Source organism: Canis lupus, chromosome 12 (genome assembly GCF_003254725.2).
Source record: "Canis lupus dingo isolate Sandy chromosome 12, ASM325472v2, whole genome shotgun sequence".
NCBI classification, from domain to species: Eukaryota; Metazoa; Chordata; class Mammalia; order Carnivora; family Canidae; genus Canis; species Canis lupus.
Genome location: NC_064254.1, coordinates 6789058 through 6812306, shown reverse-complemented (window position 1 = coordinate 6812306; position 23249 = coordinate 6789058). Strand labels below are relative to the sequence as shown.

The 23249-nt window shown below is 56.3% G+C and overlaps 1 protein-coding gene across 2 annotated transcripts in view; it reads left to right on the top strand.

Moving 5' to 3' along the window:
* The first annotated feature begins 433 nt into the window (after nucleotides 1–433).
* Nucleotides 434–23249, top strand: part of MDGA1 (MAM domain containing glycosylphosphatidylinositol anchor 1) — a 63277-nt gene continuing 40461 nt past the window's right edge. Inside the window, exon 1 of one of the 2 annotated variants that reach the window (XM_035697753.2) lies at nucleotides 434–558. Coding sequence is in view for 1 of the 2 variants with exons in the window: in XM_025418636.3 (XP_025274421.1) it covers nucleotides 2866–2932 (67 nt within the window). In the remaining variant the exon portion in view is untranslated. Of the gene's footprint in view, nucleotides 559–2680; nucleotides 2933–23249 lie in introns of those variants that run through there. The other variant, XM_025418636.3, reaches the window with a different exon arrangement.

Sequence of the window (23249 nt, the reverse complement as noted above, 5' to 3'; positions counted from 1 at the left end):
GTGCCCAGCACTAAGACGGGTCCCCTTATTCAGCCTTGGATCCACAGGAAAGGAAGTGGAGAGACCAAGGGGGAGGGGATAAAGAAGGAGCTAATCAGTTGGAAGTGGGCTGGAGAATAAGATTCTTCAGATGTTTTCAGACTTCCCAGGATGGACAGAAAGGTGGCATACCCCCCAGGGCGGCCTGGCATTTCTGCCAGCATCTCCCACTGCTGCCCGGCACGTTCTCCCGTGAGAAGTCAGTCCCTTGAGGATTGGGGGGGGGGGGGGACCCAGCAGAAAGAGGGTCTGAGATGGGGTGGATTTTATTGTTATTATTTTTGAAATTTGTGTTTTAATTACATATTGAAAAATGAAGTATTTTTTGGTGTAAGTTCTCTGAGTTTTGGCAAACGCATAGAGTCGTGGAACCACCATCACAGCCAAGATGAACTGAACAGTTCGGGGAAGAAGGGTTAACAGTCTCGCTTGTTAGCTGCTGCGGTAGTCCGCGCTCCCGCGGGCCGCCCTAAGACCGTCCCCACAAGCCGAGATAGATAACGGCGACAGGTGGAGCAGGTGAGATTAGCAGGACCGGCGTGGGGACACGCCAACCGAGGCGCAGCGGAGGCCCACGCCCCGTCCCCGCCGGCGTCTGGGAGGCGCACGCTTCCCAGCCCCGCTCCGGGGGCCGGGGGCCGGGGGCCGGGGGCCGGGGTGAGGTCGCGGAGGTCCCGAGTGCCTGCGCCCCGCAGCTGGAGCCGGCCGCGGGCTGGGCTGCCGGAGGAGAGTGCGCCCCTGGGGCGCTTGGGGGCGCCTGAGGTCCTAAGGAGAGGCCGGATGGGGGCGAGACCGGGGCGAGCCGGGGAGCATGCGGAGGCCCAGGGGAGCTCCGGCAGCGGGGTCCTGCGGGCAGACCGGTTGGCAACCTGTGGGCCGAGGCAAGGGCAGGCTCGGAGCGCGCGCTCCCCGCCCGGGCCCCAGCAGCGCCGGTGGCCGTGGCCCCCACGCCCTACGCCGGGAGAGGCCGAGGCCGCCTGGAAGGGGCGGGGGCTCGGCCGGGGGCGGGGGGACTCCGGGGCCGCGCAGACAGCCCCGCAGACCGGCAGCTCCCGCGCCTGCAGGGCTCCAAAAGACGCGGGCCCGGTGGCCTTTCCCTCCGACCCCCGCTCTAGTTCCGACCCCCGAGAGTGCAAAACACTCGCAAAGTGCGCGGTGCCCCGCAGGCTGCGGTCCCCGGGGCGAACGGCCGTGCCTGCCCCGCGAGTACGGAGTCGGTGCACCGGCTCGGCGGCGGCCTGGGCGTGCAGGGCGGGCGGGGAGCGAGCGGCGAGCGCGCGGCTGCAGAGCCCGCGCCGAAACCCACGTCCCTCCGCCACTGTCCTCGGGATAGATGGATGCATTTCTGCTTTCTGACATTTTCCTGCCGGGGGTTGGGGGGGGGGCGGCGGAGAGAGGGAGGGGGGGAGGGGCCGAAAGGAAGAGGGAGAGACAGAGAGACTGAGAGAAGGAAGCCGGCGGTCTGCTTCCCCCAGCCCTGTTTTGTTTTCTCTAATTGGTCCTGGGGGAGGCGAGGAAATTGGACAGAGGCTGGGCCGGGCGAGCTGGGCTGCCTTTAATTGGCTCCTTTTTTTAACTGGAGGGGAATCAAACAGGAGAGCGAGCGACAAAGGGTGGGAGAGCGAGAGACCGAACGAGGAGACGCGAGGAGGAGGGAGGCGGGAGGCGGGAGGAGGGAGGAGGGGGCGGGGGGCGGGAGGCGGGAGGCGGGGGGAGCGCGGAATGAAAAGCTCCGAGGGGGGAAGCAGCACAGCGAAGCCCAAGTTGCCGAGCGAGCCGAGCGCTCCCGCGGCCCCAGCCCAGCGGCCGCCGCGCCCGGGAGCCCGGCCCGGCCCCGCCCGCTGGGGGCCCCCGCAGGCCGAGGCCGCCGGGCGGGGGCGGGGACGACCAACTTGGGGCGCGGCGCAGCCCGGCTCTCCGGAGAGCAGCGAGCCCGGGAGCGCGGCGGCCGCGGCCAGACGGCGGGAGCCCAGCTCGGCGGGCGGAGGCGGCGAGCGGCGCCCGCGCCGCAGCCCCGGCCTTGCCGAGAGCGCGAATATTTTTCAAACGACTCAAACTTTCCTCGTTTCCCCGCCTTCTGGGGTCTCCGTTGGCTGGAATTGCTCTCCTGATTCCCGCGGGGCTGCCGGGGCGCGATTCCTCCCCGGGGCTCCTCGGTGGCTCGGTCAACTTCGCGGACCGGGGACCCGCGGCTCTCGCCCCTCGAGCGAGCCCAGGCGGCGCTGCTCCCGGCTCGGGAGGGCCGCGGCCGGGGCTCCTCCGCCTCGGGGAGCGCGCCCAACCCGGCCCCCTCGGGTCGGGCTCCGCGGCCCCCGGCGCCTGCCGCAGGACCGGAGACGGCGGATTAACCTGAGCGTAGCCCGGGCCCTCCCGCCCCCGCTGCACCGAGGGGCGTCCCCCGGCGGGGAGACGGCAAGTTTGCCGGCGGCCGGTGGCCTGTTGGATCGCGGCGCGCCCTCGGCCGCAGAGGGGTCCCTGGCGCCCCGCGCACGGAGCACACAGCCCTGGGGACCCGGGGCGGATCGGCGGCCGGGCTCCTCGCGCCGGGGCGCTGGCTGCTGCGCGGGGCGCGCCGAGGCACCCGGGGCCGGGCCAGCGCCCCCTGCGTCCCCACGCGGGCAGCGGCCCCGCCGGAGGAGAAACCCGGGTCGCCGCCGCCGCCGCCGCCGCCGCCGCCTCCTCGGTCTCCTGGCCTCGGCCGCCGCCCCCTCCGCCGCCTCTCGGGGGAAGGGGGGACGCAGGGGGCATCGCGGGGCCCCGGCGGATGCGCCCCCCGCCACCTCTCGGGCTGCGCCGCCTCGCGGGGATGAAGCACCGGCCGTGAAGATGGAGGTGACCTGCCTTCTACTTCTGGCGCTGATCCCCTTCCACTGCCGGGGACAAGGAGTCTACGGTAAGAGCCCGCGTCCCGCTCCACGCCGGCGTCGTGCCGCGCGGAAACTTTGCAGGAGGCGCCAAGTGCGCGCTGCCGGGGTTCGGTGGGGACCCCGGCTCGGACTCCGGAGTGGATGCCTGGGTCCCCGCCCTTCTCAGGGCGCCAGGAGACCGAGCCAGCTGTTCCGGAGAACGGAGACGGGTCGCAGGGTCTGGCGTGAAGCCGGGGATGCCAGGGGGAGGTGCCCACCTCCTCAAACCTCGCCAGGGGCAGGAGTGCCTCGGGACCCTTGAGAGCCCCCGGCGGCTCGGCAGACCCGGCAGAGCCCAGACCCCGGCCCGGGGCAGCGCCGGGCACGGAAACCGAGCGCTGCCCTGGTCGGCCTCGGGAGTAGAGGCGGCGCCGCACGATCCGGAGTTGCGCGCGGCCCGCGGCCCGGCGGCGGGCTCGCCTTCCCCCGCTGGCGCTGCGGCTTCGCGCCGCTTCTGCTCGCTACGCGGCTGCCAGAGCGGATGCCCGCAGCCCCGGGGTCGGCGCCCCATCCGCGGCATCCGTGTTCGATCCAGCCTGCGCCAGTTCTTCGCGCCCCCGGTTCCCGGCTGCGAAACCCCAGCCCCACCTTCCTTCTCCCCGAGCGCACACGCGGACACGTTCAGCCGCCGGCCCCAGGAAACGCAAAGGCGGCACGCACCCATCGGGCGACGTGTTCGAACTCTGCCTCCTGCCGCGCAGCTCTGCTCCTGCGTCCCCACGCCTCGAGCTCCGGCGCTGAGGGGACACTGGCTGGTCGTCCCTTCTCCTGACTCTCCAGAGGGTGTTCCCCGCGGAAAGGTCCCGACAGTAGGCATCACCTGTTTAGGATCACCCCGAGTTCCCTCCTCTCGGGGGCCCTCCCTCCGAGTTCTAGGAGGCTCCAGCACCCTGACCTTACAGCACAAAAAGTCTTGCGGCCCAGTGGCTCTTACTTTGCCTTCTCCCGACTGCAGGGTGGTCTGGGTCGGTCACTTCGTAATCATGTGTAGTTGGGGTGGGGAGAGGTCCCTGTCCCTTTTTGGCTGGACCCAGGGCCCGATTATTCATGTTTGGATCAGAGGAGAGTTTGACCTGTTCTGTTGGCGCGGAGACAGAGGCATTGTGCCCCCACCCCCCCCCCAGCTGCCCCCCAACATGGTACAGGGCGCACAGCCGCCAGCCTCAGGTGCAGATGCTAAATGCTCCCTTCTGGGGGCTGCTGGTCTTGCTGTGCCTTTGGAGAGGCCCGGTGTCCTGAGGGGCGTCTGGGAGGTGACATGCTCCCCGCCCTACACAGTTAGCTGGCTTGGGCTTAATTCCCCGGGGGAGGCTGGCCCAGGCATCTGGCCAAACTCTGCTTCTTAATTAGTTTGTGTGTCTCTTACTGCCTGGCCCTTTACAGAGGCCAGAAGAGGGAAGGGGAAGGAGGAGGGCAGCGGGGACTGTGAGAGGGCGGGTTGTGGGGGGAGGCCACTGAGCCCGCCCCAGATGCCTCCCCAGGACAGAGGAAGACACTGGGTGGTCTGGGGGATTCGGATCCTCTTCTTTATTCCCAAGTTTCCTCCCAGCTTCACTGCCTCCTTAAGAGGTAGCCTAAGGAGGGATGTCTCCCCCCCCCCCCCAGGTCTTTGCCTCCTGCTCATCACACCCCGGGGGCTCTGAGAGTGACCAGACCTCTCCCTATTCCCTGCTGTCCTCTACCTGCCCCTCCCACCAAGTGCCCTTGGGAGATCTGGTAAACCTGTTTCCTGGCCATCCCTCTTCTCCATCGCCTCCCAGCATTTCCAGCCTTCTCCAGGGCTGCGCAGGGCCCATGGTCAGGGCACTCCCCCGAGCCTAGCCTGAAAACCCCAGCAATGAGGGCAGGGTGAGGTGTGGGGGTATGGATAGGAACCATGGTGCCTACAGACCCTGATCTCAGAGGACTTGGGGACAGGACTTGGCCATTGACTTCTCTGTCCCCTGTTTTCTATAGTTTCTCCTCTCATGCTTGGGTCTCCCTTTTTCTTGCTCTACACTTGAACAAATCAAGGTGAGCTGGGTGACCAACCCCCTGGCTCTGGAGTGACGACAGTGCCTTTGGGGCGTCAGCTCCGGAGAAGGCTGGGGCCTCAGGGGCATTGCAGAGTGGGGCGGCTTCATCTTCGTTGAGGCGGATGGAGAGAGGTGTGAAGATCTAGTATGAGGACGGCAAAAGGCTGCTGTGATGCTCTGTGATGCTAGCTTTGGCCAGAGACAGCAGAAGGGGGGACTATTGTAGGACTATAGGTCTCCCCCCCACCCCACCCCCCAGTTTCCCTTTCCTCCCAAAGCAGGGAAAGCAGCTTGAGAAAGAGTAGGAGTGAGGGATGGTCACTTGTGTCCATCCTTATATCCTGGCATCCAACATGGTGCCGGGCACACAGAAGCTCGGCAAATATTTGCTGCAGGAATGAAGGGCCATGGTCAGGGGGAGGTTGAGGAAATGCTTTTTGCGATTCTTCCCCCCCCCCCCCCCCCCCCCCCGCCCCCAAGGAGTCTGTCTAGGTTGTATTCCAGCAGGGTGGTGGGGCACCCTCTAAGGGTCTCTACTTAGGGTGAGTCACAGATCCTAGGTCCGGGGCCAGAGGGGACTTTGGGGAGGAGACGAGAGAAGAGACTGAAAGTCCAGGCACAAAAGAAAACTGTGTCCTGGGGTGGGAACCCCAGCCCATTCCCCTCTGCCCCAGGCCTGTGTGGTGAAGGAGGGGCAGGTTAATGTGGAAGCTCAATTGAGGAGGGGGAGGAAGAGCAGGACGTGGAGGCGAAGCCGGCAGGATCTAGCCTGGGCCCTGGGCCTCTGTTGAGGCTGGTAGGAGGCAAGTAACCAGAGCTCTATCCTCTGCTTCCCTCTGAGGATCCTCTTGCTGGCCCTGAGGACTGCTGTCTGCGGTAGGGCTGGGGAGGTGCTCTCAGTCTGGCCAGGTGGCTTCCCTTCTTCTTTGGGGCGCAGATGCTATAGCGGCCGAGTACTGGACCAGATGGTCCCTTTGGAGCCGATCCCCTCTTCCCTCCCTGCCTCCCATTCTCCTGGCCCAGTTTATTGTGCTCCGTAGTGGATCCGTAATTGTTTTCTGGTGGTGGTGGGGTGCTGGCCCCAGAGGCCTACTTCTGGGGCAAAGGCAGTAGCCAAGTGATGGAGGAAGAGTATCCTGCGTGTGGATTCATCAGAAAACACCCTCTCCTCCACCCTGGCTTCCTCTCCTCCTGTAGCTGCAGGACTTCCAGCCAGGGCAGGTCGGTGGGATTCCTCTCCCTTACAAAAACACAACAAACCTCTGGGTTATTTAATATGCAGGAGTAGGAATTGACATTATCCTTAAGACAGGTTGTTTGCAACTTACTGGTGGAAGTCAAAATATTTCACCAAAGGTGTCATCAGAAACTACTATCCTATGCTAATTTTTGTGGGAACATGAAGACAGATGTTGAATAATTTGACAAGAGCAACATAGCTTACAGAATTATCACCAAGTCAGGTTTTTCCCTCCTCTGAGGGGTGCAGAGAAGGAATTTCAGGAAGTGTGTCTCCCAGTACCATCATCTAGGTGTGGTAGGTAGGCATCATCATCTAGGTGTGGGCACTCTTGGGATTTTTTACTAGAGTTTCTACCATGTGCCTTAAGAGCAATGCTTAACACGGAGGAATCTTTTTTTAAACGATGAAAGATTCCCCTGGAGAAGGCATGGCATCAGATAACTCTGGTCCCCTAGGGCTCACAGAAGGCTCAGGGTTTTCTAAATGTCCTCAAGAAGGTTCAAAATTCGGTTCCTTCTTTCTTCCCGGTTTTAGAAACTGCTTGAGGGGAAGACGGGGCCTTGTGCCCACAAAGCAGGCCGGTTTGTATGCCTCGCTGGCTGGCACTATCTCCCCAACCCCCTTCTACCTTTCCCAGTGGAAGTTGAGGTCGGCCCTTAAGACAGCCTGAAAGCTTCCTAGGCCCAGCAGCAGGCTGGAGAGCCCCACTAGGGTCAAGATCTGCATGATGTCCCGTCCTACACTGTAGGCGGGGAATCTGTTTCCTGGCTGGGTGGCGGCCCTGGCAATGGAGTGGTTAGAGAGAATGTTATTAGCTGGGAATGCACCCTTGAGGGAGTGTGCTGGGGACACGCCAAGGGGCCACTTGTAATTGGCCAGGTTTGGCTGTGAGTTCCCGGGGCCGGGTGGCAAAGCCTCCTTTAGAGCCTGGTATTAGCTCTGCTTTGCTAGAACAGGGAGGAACAGGCGAGGGTGTGTTGTGGGGGGTGCTCCGGAGGGAGAATGGAGGGAGCTAATCACAGCCGCCAGGGCCCTGCAAATGAATGATGCAGGAAATCATTATCTGGGGGTAGGAGTGGAAATCCCAGCAGCGGGAGCAGCCCCGGCTTCTCCGGCTTCTCCGGCTTCTCCGGCTGCCCAGGAGACATGGGTGGGCTTGGGAGGAGTGGGACAGGCTGCACTGTGGAGAATCTCTCTCTGTCACCTCCTCCTCTCCCCCATCCTTCCCCCATGGACTACTCTGCCTCCCCCCACCCCCACCTGTCTCCCATCTCCATATTGGGTGGGGAGATGCCCCCACAGAGATAGGGGGCCTGGGAGATGGGACCTTGGGTCTCTCAGTCCTGGCAGAGCCATGCCCCGCCCCCTACCCCGCCTCTGGACCCTTGAGCCTGACTCCGCCCCAGGTGCAGGGAATGTGTGTAGCTGCCTGGGGACGCTGACCTCTGCTGCTGGCACTGCCACTCCAGATGTGGCCAGCAGGGGGAGGGCTTGGCCACCACATTGCCTTTCCAGGGCTCCCTGGGCCTCAAGCCTCTGGGTGGGATGAGTTAGTCCAGTTCCTCAGCCTGGGGCCCATGGGGGCTCCCTAGGGCCTTCTGAAGCTCTGGGCCCCCACTCCACCTCCCACATGCTCGCCCCAGTGTCCCGTGGCACTTGCATGTGGCCAAAGCCACACTTCCTGCACCCTAGGCCACTGGAGAGCTTTTTGGTGGGGCTCAGCTCTGTGGGCTCCTGCCCAGGTGAGGCTGTGTGCAGAGGAGGGACAGTTGCCCTTTAGAGCTGCCTTTGGGAATCTGGGGTGTGGTTCCTGTTCTTCATCTTTCTCCCCTGCTCAGAAGACCACTTTGCAGGCACATGTCTGCCCATGGCAGGAATGAGGTATTAAAGGGCCCTATTGAATGTAAATGCTGATGCAGGAGGCAAGAGCAATGCTTAACACAGAGGAATATTTTTTAAACAACGAAATCTCTCTTTCCCCCAGTGAGTAACACATAACAGTCAGAGAATATGTAAAATTATAAGGAAGAAAGTAACACTCACTTGACACCCCGCCATGCATTTGGTGATGGTTCATTCTTTCGGGCAGCCTTCTGTGCAGAGAGGAATGAATCTTTCAAGGAAAATCATTGGTTGTAACAACAATCCCTTATAGGCATGTAAGCGTCATGCGCCTTCTTCACTGTTTCTATGCCTCTGCTTCCTTTGTTTCCCGTAAAGTTCAGAGAGGTCAGCACAGCAGGTCCTCTTGTCCCCATTTAAGAGAAGAGGAAATGGAGGCTCCAAGATTTTAAGTGACCTGTTCAAGGTTACCCAGCTGATAAGAGGTGGCTCCGAGAGACTCCATCCCAGGGGACCTTCTGATTTGGGGGTGGGAAAGGTGGCAGTTCTGTCCTCAAAGAGAAGGGGAAGGGAGTCACGTACAAAGTGGGTCCTGAAGACCTTGGCAAGGGCAGATAAAGGACTGGGGACTCAAAGGAGTGAGAAGTTGCTTGCAAGGCCTTGTGAAGGGGCATTTGAACTGGCTTTTGACAAACAGAAGTAAGGATGAGAAGGCCATCACAGGCAGAGAGCTCCTAGCAGCAAAGGCATGTGGATGATAGAGACCCTGGTGCGTGGGGAGAGTAGTGAGTCACTCAGTCGGGGTGGGAGCAGAGGCTGAAATGGAATGGGCGCTCTGGAACAGCAAAGGAATGATAAGACCAGTTGCTCATGTTTCCTTCCTAGGCCGAGATCACAAATGCATATTGTCTTTAATCCTCACTACTTCACCAACGCCACCCCCCCCCCCGCCCCCAGCCACCCCAGTGAGTCATTGTCAGCCCATTTTACCAAAAAGTAAATGGGGGGTTTAGAAAAATGAAGTCTGCTTGTCCAAGTGACGGAGCCACACTCGAACCCGGATCTAATTACAGAGCCTGTGCTTGGGTGGAGGAGACCAGAGTCCTGGGTATGGGAGAAGCTTTCAGGAAGGTCTGGGGTGGAGAAGGGGGCTGATGTGAGCCATATTCAGGCTGCTGTGCAGCTATGTGTTGTGAAGAGGATATAGTCAGGGGGAGGGAGGCTGGGCAGGAGGTCCTGCAGTTGTCCAGGGAAGTCATGCGGAGAACTTGATCCAGGGTGGTGGCTGTGAGAATGGACTGGAGGGAGTGGGTACAAGAACTGCGGTCATCCCAGAAACACGTGAGGGAAGGCTCTGTGTGGAATGCTTGAGGTATCTGGTGAGAGAAACAAGCTCTTACTCTCTGAGAGTTTGCATTCAAACTGTAAACAAACAATAAACAATGAATAAGTATGTAATGCATCATATGGTGATGGGGTCGATGAAAAAGGGTAAAGGAGCCAAGGGAACAAGGAGTGGTGGATTGTGGTCCAAGTTCAAATACAGTGGCTAGGAGGCCTCCTTGTGTAGAGATCTGAAGGCCACCTGAAGAGAGATCCGAAGATGCTCAGGGAGGAGTGAGGAGGCCTGGTGGATATCTGCGGGAAGTATAGTCCAGGCAAGAGATTAGCCAGTGCAAAGGCTCTGCAGCAGAAGCATGCCTGGCCCGTTTAGCAACAAGGAGGTGCCCAGCTTGGCTGGAGCAGAGTGAGCAATGGGCGGGGCGGGGGGGGGGGGGAGTAGGATGTGGGGTTAAAGAGTTAGTGGGGCCAGGTTGTTCACGGTCTTGAGGGCTATGTAGGGATATTGGCTTGAATTCTGAGAGATGTGGGGAGCCATGGGAGGATTTTGAGCAGGAGAGGGATATGAACTGATACCTTTTTAATGGAATCCCTCTGGCTGCCTTATAGAGAACAGACTGCAGGGGGTTGGGCATAGGGAAAGGGGTCCACTTAGAGATGGTTGGAAAAAGCAAGAAATGAGACTGTACAATCATTAGGTTCCAAAAGGGCTCCAGGAAGAGCGCAGGCAAGAGTTAAGGCTGAGAATGGCTTTGAGGTTTGGCACACAACAGCAGTGAGCAAAGCCCGTGGAAGTCAGACGGGTTCTGGGCAATGGAGTGATGTAGTTAAGAGCTGAGATTTCTGGGTAGGAAGCCAGATCTGAACCCCAGCTCTGCCCTGCACCAGCCATGAGAGTCTGAGAAATTCCTTCAGTTTTCTAAGACATGGCTTTTCTGCTTCTCGGACAGAGATAGTCGAAGCCACTGCTCGGGTTTGTGATAAGCGTGCATTGAGACAGTGCCTGGGAAGCCCTGAGCACTGTGCTCGGCCCTCCGCAAAACCTCAATAAATCATTTTACTTTAACGACAGTGCCAATGCAGTTTTGAACTTCATGGGATTCCGGTGTGGGAGGTCCGGAAGAGGTGTAGGCGGGGGGAACTGGACATAAGCGTTCATGCTCAGAAGAAGGAGGATTCTGAAGGGCAGATTTGCACATCTGGATTTATGTGCATAGAACGATGGGGGTTGAATCATGCATTGACTTAAACTGCCAGAGAAGAGAGAGTCGAGAGAGGGGCACTGGGCTGAGACCAGCACCCTGGGTGGGGGACGGTGAGAAGAGACAGAGTAGCTGGCATCAGGGAGGTAGGAGGAGGCCCAAGGGGGACAGGGCCCGGAAAGCCTGGAGAAGGGACAGAGTTTGTGGGAGGAAAGGCCATCTGAGGTGAAGGAGACCGCAAGCGCCGTCCGGGCTGGGGGGTTGGCATTTCTAACAAACTCCTGGGTGCTGCCGTGTTGCTGGTCTGCGTCACTCTTTGAATACCAAGGACACACAGGAAAGACGTTAGACTCAAATGGCAGACTTGGCTTGGAGGGCCAAGTGGGTGGCTTGCTGCCTGTGAGGGGCTCTGGCCCAGGAGCCTCACGTCTGGAACTCAGTTTCCCTTTCTGGAAGGCTGGCTTAGGCATGTCCAGCTCTTAGGATTACAGAGAAGCCCGATAGTGATAATGCTTTGTAAACTCTCAGGCGAACTCTGGGGACTCTGTTCATGAGAGCAGAGGGGGTGGCAGGCAGATGGTAGGGAGCCCCGGGAATGGGTGGCGTGTGGAAGCAGGAGGTGCAGGCTGCGCTTTTGAGAAACATGGCAGGCCAGGGAGGGCCCCAACAGCAGCTCCTGCTCCCCAGCCCTCTGCCTGTGGCGAGTGGGGCTGCAGGGGTGGGTCGTGGGGAATGACTTGAGCAGGCGGGAGGGCGCTGCTTGGCCTGCCTTGGAGGTTCTACCCCAGGCTCTTGTTGGTTCCTTTCCAGTCCCAGAAACTCCGCTGAAATAGACTTTGATTATCTGGAGGGTTGGAAGCTGTGTAGAGAAGTGGTTCTCAACCCCAGGGCAAGTCAGAACCACCTGGAGAGCTTTTCCAATGGCAGATGCCTGGCTCCACCCCCAGACCTCCCAAATCAGAAACTCTGCAGGTGGCATCAAGGCAGCTGTGGCTGTAAAGAGCTCTCCATTTGATTCTTGGGCACAGCTGGTGTAGACTGTGCATCCGAGTGAGTCAGGCCCAAACAGATGTCTTCTTCCCTGGGGCTTTCTGAGGGCGTTTCTGGGCTTTCCAGGTCACAGCACAAGCTTTGTTTCAGCCAAGCTCATCTGGACCCTGGGGTCTTTAAAAAACAAAAAAACAAAACAAAACAATGGAACACCCCACGCTTATTATTTTGTAAATGATGAGCAGGGAAGCATTCTAGTTTAACAGTTCTAACTGGCAAGTCCAGGTCACGGTGCAGGAGACCGACCCCTCCTTCTGCTTCCAACCAGGGGCTTTCCAGTCCTGAACCTAGAGAGCCTGAAAGACACTGCCCAGAAACTGTTTTCATTGATTTTCAGTAGGTAAATTCTGTTACCATTTTGAAATGTTGCCCTTTTGTTTATTCTTTTCTCTTTTTGGTTTAGAGAAAATGAAAATTTCAGAGCTGGACCGCGTCACAGCAATTCAGGGTAAACCAAGCAAATATTTAATGAGCATCTGCTAAGTGTCTGGAAGGGTGTTGGGTGCTGTGGCTGCAGAGGTGAAGGGCACCTGCCACCAAGGAGCTCACCGTGAAATGGGAGAATGAAGTCTCTTCCAAAGCCTTCATTTTCCAGATAGAGAAGCTTGAGTGATTTGCCCAAGACTGTGCCATTAGCAGGTGGTGGAGTAATGATTTGATCTCAAGCCCGCCTAAAGCCAAGTCTGGAGTCTGCCTCCTGCCCCACATGTGAGGTTCCCGAGGGTGGTATCTGATCATTTTTTGTTCCCCAGCCTGTGTTGTGCGGGATGGGTTGGCTGATAGGAGCAACCTGAGGACCCTCTGTCCTATAACAGATACACATCTCATTTTGTTGCCAGAAACAAAGATCCAACTACAGAGCCTCCAACAAATTAAAGTTGACCTTCTTAAGTCAAGAGGTAGGCTCTCCATGACCGCTATGTCACTAGAAATCCAGGCTCCTTTGTCTTATTGCTCTGTTCTCTTTCTTACAATGGTGCTTCTCAAACTCTGCAGCCTGTTAGAATTACCTCGCAAGTGTTTAAAAATCCCAATGCCTACGTCATACCTCATGCTAATTAAATCAGAATATCTGGGAGTGAGAAGCAGGCATCAGCATATAAATTTATTTTTTAAAGAACTCCAGCCATGGAGCCTTTTTGCCTCAAAGTTGCCAAAGGGCTGCTGGGGCCCAGCCATCATGACACATTCCAGGCAGGAGAAAGGAAAGAACATTTAAAAGGATGGACCTACCAGCAGAGTCAGCTTCTGTTAAAGAACTTTTCCAGAAGTCCCTTCCCAATGACTTCTGCTTACATCTCATTGGCTGTTCTTAGCTGTAAGGGAGGCTGAGAAGTGTAATCTTTGAGATGGGCACATTCTCAACCTAAGAAAACATCAGGTTCGGTTAGAAGGGGAGAATGCATATTGGGTAGGTAATGAGTAGTCTTTACCACCTCAGGGCCAGTTGGCATTTCTTGAAATGAGAAAGGATTTAGATGGACGTGAATGCTGCTCTCAGCCCTCCCTGCCAGTCTAGCTCAGGTGGGGTGGGAGGCTCTGGCTGCGTTGTGGATGCCCAGAAGGAACCTCAGGGAAGACAGAGAAGCACAGGAAGAGACTGGTTTGGGGTCCTGCAGATGTTCATGAGGGGTTCTGCTTCCCATCGGCCAGCACTCTCATTCCCTCCTCCCACCCCACTCTCATTTGCCCAACATTGTTCATTTCTGCTGGTTGGTACCTCTTTCCACTAGCTGGTGGCTCCTTGAGTCATAGGCACAGGAGAGCTCTGTGGACCCTCCTGATATATTTTTTAAAAAGATTTTATTTATTTATTTATGAGAGACACAGAGAGAGGCAGAGACACAGGCAGAGGGAGAAGCAGGCTCCCCATGGGGAGTCCAATGTGGGACTCGATCCCAGGACCCCGGGATCACGCCCTGAGCCAAAGGCAGATGCAGACGCTCACCCACTGAGCCACCCAGATGTCCCAACCCTCTTGATTTTTAGACCAGAAACGGAAGGTTCACACTGGAAGCCAGGGACCAGAGAGTACTGCAGAAGTGATGATCTAGCTTCCCTTTCTCCCTGTCAGGCCCACGCCCACTGGAGACCAGGCTACTGCACTGGTGTTTGCTCAGTGTCTCTGGTCTTTGTTTCTGGGAACTTCTCCTTGTCTGACCTTATTTCAACTTGCCATAACATAATTTATCAGAAAGACTGAGGAGCTGAGGCCCCTGAGCTACACTTGAACATCTCTTTGGCCCTGAGACTCCCTGTGTAATTCTTAAGAAACTCTGAGAAGGACATCAGGAAGATGTAGAGGTAGGGAGCTGAGTTCCGGTGGCCTCATCTGTGTTTGGTTCTGGGGTTTCAGTGAAATGCAGGGAGACCTTGGGGAGGTCAGTTTAACTCCCAGTAAAATACATAAAGCCCACAAGGCAAGCTGGAGGTGGCAAGGCCTGGGCTCTACTCTCCATTCTGGAATAAGGCCATAGGGTAGACAGAGGGAAGGCCATGAGATGGGGCCAGAGGGTGTGGCAAGGAGTGAGCTCAGCTGCCAGCCAGTGGCCTTGAGTGATCCAGAAGCAGAGCCGTGAGATTCACTGTAGGAAGAAACTGAGACCAGTGAAGGTAAGTGGCTTGTCAAGATCACACAGCAGTTAGGTGCCAAGGCTAAAGTTAAAAGCCACGCCCAGGGACTCTATAGCTAGATCTCGCTCATTCTCCAGTATCTCCTTATAGGTTCAGGAGAAGCCAGGACATGTCTGCATGGCATTTATAAGCTCTTTATGCCCACACCCTTATAATTCTCCCCTCACCCCTCTGAACCCTATTTCTTATTCCCAGGCCTCATTGCATCTGAACTATAGGATCTGGGGCTCACTCTGGGTTCAGAACTCCAGCTTAGATATTAGAAGCCCTTAGCGGAGGGACGCCTGGGTGGCTCAGCGGTTGAGCATCTGCCTTTGGCTCAGGGCATGATCCTGGGTCTGGGGATTGAGTCCTGCATTAGGCTCCCCACAGGGAGCCTACTTTTATGTCTCTGCCTGTCTCTCTCTGTGTCTCATGAATAAATAAAAGTCTTTAAAACAACAACAAAAAAAGAAGCCCTTAGTGGAAATCTCAAGGAGGCCCCTGGTGTGGGTGGAGGAGGCAGCTGGCTTGGCAACTGGAGGTTGCTGCCAATCCGTACCACATCCAACATCTCCATCGTACTGCCTGAGTCCCTCCTTAGAGTTATTAAAAAGGTAGCCAGCAGAAACACAGACACTGTTACCAGAAGGTTGCTCTGGGAATACTTGGAAGCCCTTAGGCCTTTTGCCAGTGCCCAGGTTATTTGATCAGATGAGTTGGATGTTGAAATGTTGATGCTCGGGCAAGGAAGTTTCCAAGGAAGTCATGGGTCCAGGTTGGGGAGCATGGTTGGTTATGTGATGTTTGTAGGTGTGATTGTTAAGCATTATGTGGGCTCTGGGTCGTGGCCATGTGAGAGATTTTTTTTTAAAATTATTTATTTATTTATTTATGATAGAGAGAGAGAGGCAGAGACACAGGAGGAGGGAGAAGCAGGCTCCATGCCGGGAGCCCGATGCGGGACTCGATCCCGGGACTCCAGGATCGTGCCCTGGGCCAAAGGCAGGCGCCAAACCGCCGAGCCACGCAGGGATCCCCCCATGTGAGAGATTTAATAGTGGACATCATGAGGACCAGAATTGGCTTGGACTCGTGGTCTTTGGGTTCCCCAGGAGCAGAGCCTGAGATAAGAAGCTGAGTGAGATAGTTTATTTGGCAGATGAGCCTGGGGAACTCTGGTAGGGAAATGGGGACATAAGACAGGGAAGCAAAGAGAACTGAGGAAAGGTGTATTGTCAAGCCAGTCACCACCGTGTCCCACTGGGGACCTCTGGGTCACTCCTGCCATGGTGAGGGAGCTGGGGCATGTGTATACCAGCTCCTATCTGTCCTTGGTTGGGGGCTGCTCCGAAGGCTATTAATTTTCTGGTACGTCTAGCTAGCCCGGTACACATGAAGTGTAAGCCCTAGTGGCCAGAGACAGCCTCAGGCAGAGAAAAGCGTTCTGGCCAGTGTGCAATCAGATGGTTAGAGGAGAGTGTGGGGCGGGGCGGGGCGGGGGAGAGGGGCAGGCGCTGACAGCTTGTACTACATCCTGCCTAAGCCATCCGTCTTGCTTTTTCAGATCCAGCCTGTTTGGCTGAGCTCTTTGTTCTTAGGTCTTGTCTTCTGGATGCACGTATAAGCTCTGACTCCAGGCTGAAAACTCTCCCTTGCGGCTATCAGACCTGTGAGCTGCTCATTTACTTCCTTGGATTCTGTGATCAGACCCCAGCAAGTCAACTTCCCCAAGATCTTCCCAATAGAATCCAGGCTCTCCCAGAGGGATGGAGGGGGCCTCACACTTGGGGAACGAACGCAGGGTTAGGGGATCACTGAGGGCAAACTCAGAGTTTACAGGTCTTTGAGGCGTTGCCAGGAGAGGCATGATCTTTAGCTCCCCACCTGGTGAATTCAAAACTAAGAAAGAGGTGGGGACCATCTCAGACTACGTCTCCGCAGGCAGGTTTCCATATGGGTAATAAAGTTGATTGCATTCTGTCACTTTCTGCTCCAGGAACCCACCTCCTCCCACGGGTGATGGGAGGCTCGCCCACACCCCTGAATATCCCTGGGCCTTATGGATCCAGATCGGAGCACCTCCATCCTATTGTGAATTTTTGTGCCAGATCGTTATCTGACTAAGATTAATTAATTAATCAAATATTTATTGAGTACCCCTCCTATGTGCCAGACACTGTTCTAGGAGCTGAGGATACAGCAGAGAGCGAGACAAAGAGACAATCTAGAATTACAGGCTTGTGGAATCAAAACCAGGGAGGGATCTTAGGGCAAATCTAATCATTCCTCCGAAGAGAAACCTGAGGCTGAGGAGGGGCCAGAGAAGTCCTTAGCCACGGGGCAAATCGGGAGCCCAGCTTGGAATCATGGAATCTGAAAGATAATGGGCTAAGAGGTCACCTGTCCCTACCTGCTCAGTTTTAGAGGCAGAAACCAGTGGCCAGAGGCAAGAGTCACACCCTTCTCTCCTACATCTCTCCCAAACCAGATCTGGGCTCTGATTTACTGAGGGGAGTTTGTATGTGTGTGTGTGTGTGTGTGTGCGCACACGCGTGCCTGCCTGCATCTGTGTGTGGCTTCGTGTAGGCTACGGCAGCCTGCAGGAGACATGAGTGGCTTTCTGGTGATCCAGCCTTCCCACCTCCTTCCAGGGCATTCAGAGGCTGCAGTGAGCTCTCTCCTCCCCTCTGACCTCCACTGGCTCCCCCATACAGCCATGGCCCCTGGCACTGCCACAGCCACTGCGGCCTCAGGCAATGCCAGGGGGGTTCAGTACTGAGGGATGCCCTGACATGCCTGAAGCATCAACACCCCCATCTGGCTCACTCCTTCACCTTCTGGGGAGCTGAAGGAGTTGGGGGCTGCGAGGCTATCGGGGGCAGGGCTGGGCTGCATCCCTCCCAGTCTCTTCTCCCTCATTCTTTTGGAGTTGGGACAGGTGTAAGGAGTGGCTCTAGAGAGCTAGACTGAGAGGCCAAAGGAGGTGATTGGGTGGGGAGCTCTGGCTGCTGGTGCTCAGTGTGTATGCGGAGGACCATTGGCATGAGGTAAACTGCTCCCACTGGGTACCTCGATAGGAGCTGAAATACATCCCCCTGCCCCCGCTCTCTATCCTGGGCATATGTACTTCATTTGTGTTTATGTGCCAGTAAATATTCGAGGGTGTACACGTCCTGAAGGTGTGGGAATGCATGGTGATGCATCTGAGAATGTGCGCGTGCGTGCAGGGAGCCCGGTGTGTGCATTTGGGGGACCTTCTCTGGGTCCACCTCTATCCCACTGCCCCTCCAGGCAGCCCTTGCTTCCCAGGCACGGGGCAGGGCCACACCGTGGGCAGCAGCCAGCAGCCCGGTGCTTGGCCCAGCCCGGGTTACGGCTGCCCCTCCCCCCACTTCTAGGAGACCTGCAGTGGGGCCAGGGCAGGCCGAGGCTGGCCCGGAGCTCCTGGCTAATTTTCCCCGGCCTCCATCGATCCAGCAGCTTCTCCTGAGTCTATTAGCAGTCGGCGAGTGAAAATATCCCCCATTGCGAGCCCTGACCTGAGACAGGAGGAATCCATAGCAATTTGTTCAAACAGAGGAAAGCGTTTCCCTCTGATTTGTATTCCAATTTATTCTAGGCAGGAAGGGGGTAGGGGTGGGGGGGAGGTGAACCCGGGCTCGCCAGAGCTGGGCCCAGGCCCGTCCCCCTCAGCCCCCCATGCCAGCCGGGGTGGCAGCTGGCGCTCCCCGCGGTCCCTGGGTGGGGGCCGAGGAGGGAGGGCGGGCCCCAGCAGGGGGACGGGAAGAGGGGCCCGCCTGCCTTCCCAGCAGGCCCGGCTTGGCTGGAGAGCTCAGTTGTGGATGTGGTTTTCACAAAATACAAAGCTGCCGGCTCGGAGCCTCCCTCTCGGGCCCTGGGGCCTGTGCCAGGCGTGCGCTCACCCGCTGCGCCCGCGCCAGGATGGGGGCTGGGCCGGGCCCGTGGACGGTGGCCCCAGCTGGGCTGAGGGGCAGGAGGGCCCATTCTTCCCCTGAAGCCCTCCCCGGCCAGCCTGGCGGGCGCAGAGCTGCTCGGGCTCCGAGGGGCACTGACACGGGGGACAAGCTGCGGTGCGTGGGGAGAGCCCGAGGCCAGGAGCCCCCGAACGCATCTTCCTGGCGCCCTGCTCAGTGCTCAGGCTCGCTGCTCTCCTACCCAGGAAGTCTCTTTTGAGCACTTAGAATAATGACAGCTCTGACTGACATTCATTAAGGACCTACTGTTTGCTGGGCATGGGGCTCGTGCCCTCAAGTATCCAGGCCTTGCAGGATCTAGGCCTCCTTGGGGTGCCTCGGTTTCCCGACCCTTCCAGAACCCTCTGTCACCTCCTTCTCCCACCTCTGCTTGGTCCTTCTCCCTTCCTCCTGAGAATCTCTTCCCTCTTCCACCCGAGGGTGGCCCTGGTGACTGAAGTTCTCAGGGCTGACGCCTCTGCGGCCCCGTTTTCCAGAGGGACTCCAAAGGCTAGCTCCTTTTTTCTTTTTTCCCAGGTAGCTTCCTTTGGCCCCACCTCACCCTCACCGCCAGGGCCCAGGCCTCTGCAGAGGTGACGCCATGGCAACGGGAGAAGAGGATTCTGGGAAGGGTCAGCCAAGTGGTCCTCTGGCTACCCACCCCCTCCACTGTTTCCTCCTTTCTTGTGGCGGTGCCCGCAGGGAGGGGAGTAACTAGAGACATTCTGCACACCCAGGTGTCAGTGACTAGCAGCTCTGAGGTCAGCTGTTGCACATGATTTGCCAGGCTCCATGACACCAAGGTCTAATTTCAGAAGCCAGCAACTAAATATATCAAAGTTGATGAATAATCATCTGTCTCAGGTGGGAGTATGTGGTGTGAGGGCGCAGAGGCTTCTGAAATGGATCTGGGTTCAGGTTCTGCCCCGGCCACTCACTGGCTGTGGATTTTTTGTTGTTAAGATTTAATTTATTTATTCATGAGAGACACAGAGGCAGAGACACAGGCAGAGGGAGAAGCAGGCTCCCCGTGGGAAGCCTAATGCAGGACTCGATCCAGGACCCTGGGATCACGCCCTGAGCCAAAGGCAGACGCTCAACCATTGAGCCACCCAGGCGCCCTTGGCTGTGTGATCTCGGGCAGGTTAAGCTCTGTGCCTCCTGCCAAGCCGCCCTGTGCACAAGAGGGGCACTCACAGCACCTTCCTGAGGGGACTGTGGTGAAGAGGAGGTGGGAGCACATGAAAAGCCATTCTTAGCCTAGTGCCTGGCACAGGGGGAGTAAGTGACTGGGGCTGTTCAGAGGCCATCCTGCTACGGGACTGACACCAGTGCCTGGGCCTGGCTCGGGAAGCTCCTGAGTGAGTCGCAGAGGCTGCCACCAGGGAAGTGGCAGTGAGGTTCTGTGTACAGACATGCAACAGACCATTAGGGGAAAGAGGGAGCAAGAGTGGGACTGTGGCCCAGGGAGGGCAAAATTTCAGCCCTCCTCTCATTTCTCTCTTGGGGAAATTTATAGCCAGAACGTTCCCTCTGAGCCACTCTGTAGGTTGGGAGACAGATGTGTTTTGCACCTAGCCCTTTAGGCACCACTGCCTATCCCAGACCTCATTTTCCTTGTAAGAGGCAGCCCTCCCCCCACCACCTTCTCAGCCCCTAGGAGCTTCCTAATGGCAATGACTTTTCTGTCTCTGGCTGTGATTGAACTCTGGTCCAATTGGCCTCCCCACTCCCCAGGTCCTTCACTTTTCTCCCCCGACCTACTGGGTTCCAAATCATTTACAAGTTGTTCGGCAGCTCAGCATTATAATCAGATCCTACAGTGCATGCCACTTATGTGGTTTCTAAAGTTTTAGCCAAAAAAGGAGTGAAACCCTTCAGTGATGGAGGAAAAAAAAAAATAATGAGAATACTTAACAGGAGGGCAGGTATTGCATTTCTTGATTTATAAATGTACCTAATGCTAAAGAAAACCTGTTCCCCAACTTGATGCTTCCTGAATTGACTCTTGGAAAAAGAAAAAAAGATTGTTCATCCTTTTCAGGGATTTAACATGCTTTTCCTCCCAGGAGTGTTTGTCTTTTGACGAGGACACAGAAAAAGAATGAACAAGTGACTGTTTAATATGCAGGGTGTTGATGAGTGTTATGAAGAACACACAAAGCAGGGGAAGGGATTGAAAGTGGTGGAAGTGGGGCAGGCATGCTGTCTTAAATAGGATGGTCAGGGAGGGCCTCTCTCAAAACACAACTGAAGGAAGTGAGGGAGCAAGCTCTGGAAATCTGGGGAAGAGCAATCGGGCAGTAGGAGCTGCAAGTGCAAAGGCCCTGAGATAGGCAGTGGGTTTGGCCTGCTTGAAGAACGACAGAGAGAACAGTGTGACCACAGTGCAGGGGGCAGTAGAACATAGGTGGGGATGGGAGCAGATGACAGCTGGTGTGGCAGCCTATTTAAAAATAGTTGGCTTTGACTCCATGTGAGATGGGAGGGTTTTGAGCAGAGGAAGGGCAGGACCTGAATGGGACGCCTGGGTGGCTCTGCGGTTGAGAGTCTGCCTTTGGCTCAGGGCGTGATCCTGAAGTCCTGGGATGAAGTCCCAGGATCAAGTCCCATCAGTCTCCCTGCAAAGAGCCTGCTTCTCCCTCTGCCTGTGTCTCTGCCTTCTGCCTCTCTCTGTGTATCTCTCATGAATAAATAAATATATATTTTTTTAAAAATGACATAGCGTTGTAAAGGGATCCTTCTGGCTTCTTGTGGAGAACAGACTGTGCTGGGCCAGGGAAGAAGCAGAATAGACCTATCAGGAGGCTGTTGTAGAAATCTAGGCAGAAGATGGTGGTGGCTAAAACAAGGGTGGTATCGCAGGGGTTGGATTGGGGAGCACTTTTGAGGGAAGCTGGGAGGGCTTGCTGGTGGATTGGGTGTGGGGTGTAGGAGAAGGAGAGAAGTCATGGAGAACTGTTTCCAGGTGACAGCAGGGGATAGTGTGTTTTCTCTAATGAGGGTGGGGGTGAGGAATGGCTCTAAGGCCTTGGGGTGCTGGGAGGCAGTAAGTGCTGTCCTCCTGAGGTCACTGAATGTGGAGAGAGGCATAAAGTGAATCAGGCCCTTATAGCTCTGCTCCCTGATTTATAAAACTCAGAGCTAATCCTCCTACCGCCTCCTGAGCTGGGTGGGGTGAAGACCGGTCTGGGAGAGCTGTGGAAAGGTAGCTTTGAGATGTTTCAAGCAGTTAGGTCATGGCACCCATAATTTCACCCCACAGTTGGGTGGATAAGGCCCCGAAACCCACTGTGGCCTGGGGGTGGGGACATCGGAGGGTTGCCCAGTGGTGGGCTCAGCAGGAACACTGTCCTTCCCTCCCCTGCTCTTCTGGCCTGGGGTCCAAGGCTGTACCTGCTCTCAAGCCGCAGGATTGATTTTGCTTTCAGGGTGGTATTGTTATTATTACCCACTTAAACAACCTCGTAGGAAAAAAAGAAGGAGCCCGATGACCATCAAACATTAACCGTTCATTCTGAATTCCCTGCCCACACCTGTCAATACATTTTTACATAGCGGTAAACAGTCGTCTGTTCTGCTCTGTCGGCTGACTTTATCTCCCACACACGTCTCTTGGTATTGACTGAGCCCTCAGCCCTGTCACTTTAATGGCTGCAGGGCACCCCCTGCATCGATGTGTGGGAGTTTGGTCACTGTTTCTCGGTTTCTCCGTCGTGGAGCATTTGGGCAGGTGCCAGCTCCCCCTTCTCCTAAATAGCTCTGCCGTGAATATCCTTATGTGAATTACTTTTTCCTTTTACATTATTTCCTTGGGGCCTATTCCCCAAAGTAAGATTGCCTAATAGGTCATAGGATAGGAACAGTTTTATGGTTCTCATTTTGTGCTGCTGGGTTGTGCTACAAAAAGTTTGAGCCAGCTTTGCACACAGCCCAGCCACAATGGCTTTTATCATCCTAATTTATTTTCCCTGGTTTAATAGGTACATAATGGCTTATTTCATAACTTCCAATTTTCACTTCACGAAGCCACGTTTGGGCCTTTCAGTGCCTAACAGGTACCTGACCTGGGCAGAACTTGGCAGTTTATATGGAGCCTTCTGATAGTCATCTCGCTTAGGCCCTGGGGGTATGGTATTTTGGCCTTTGTTTTATATGGCAAAATGGGAGTTTAGTCACGGTAAGTGGTGGGGTGAGGCCTCCAACCAATTTTTGCAGGTTTGATTAGAAAGGATTCCAACCCATCTGCCATTCTTTCTGTGGGCCCAGGGTCCCCAGATGCCCATTTCAGCCCAAATTCAGTGCCCTGGTCTTGTCACCTCCCCTGAGCTCCCATAGCCAGCTTGTGCCTGTGCTTCTAGGTTGGGTCTCAGCTCTGAGGGGCTTGGAGGAAGCCACTGGGTTTGGGGGTTTGGTGGAGCCTTGGGGGTTCTTTGCTTCAGCAAAGCTATGACACCTTCCATTCCCTGGCCTGGGCCTGGCCCAAGCTCTACTGGGTCGGGGGGCCTAGACCTAGCAGATTTTATTCTGCGCTCTTCTAACTCTACTTCTTGAGTGTTAACTAGGAAGCACAGGCTGTGCTCAGCAGATTCGGTTCCTATTGTATTTAACCCTCACAATAGAGATTACAGTTATGCCCATTTGACAGGAAACTGAGGTTATAGACTAGAGATTTAAAAGATTTGCCCCAGGGCAGCCCGGTGGCTCAGCAGTTTAGCATCACCTTCAGCCCAGGGCCGGATCTTGGAGACCCGGGATCGAGTCCTACGTCAGGCTCCCTGCATGGAGCCTGCTTCTCCCTCTGCCTGTGTCTCTGCCTCTCTCTCTCTCTCTGTCTCTCTCTGTGTCTCTTGCGAATAAATAAATAAAAATCTTAAAAAAAAAAAAAAAAGATTTGCCCCAGGCCACAGAGCATTGCTGCAACTGCCTGGATAAACTGTGCCCATGTCCAAGCCATGTCTACGCCACATCTGCTCCTCTCATGGGTTTGGGTCAATAGTGACGCTTCAGTGTTGAGGGGG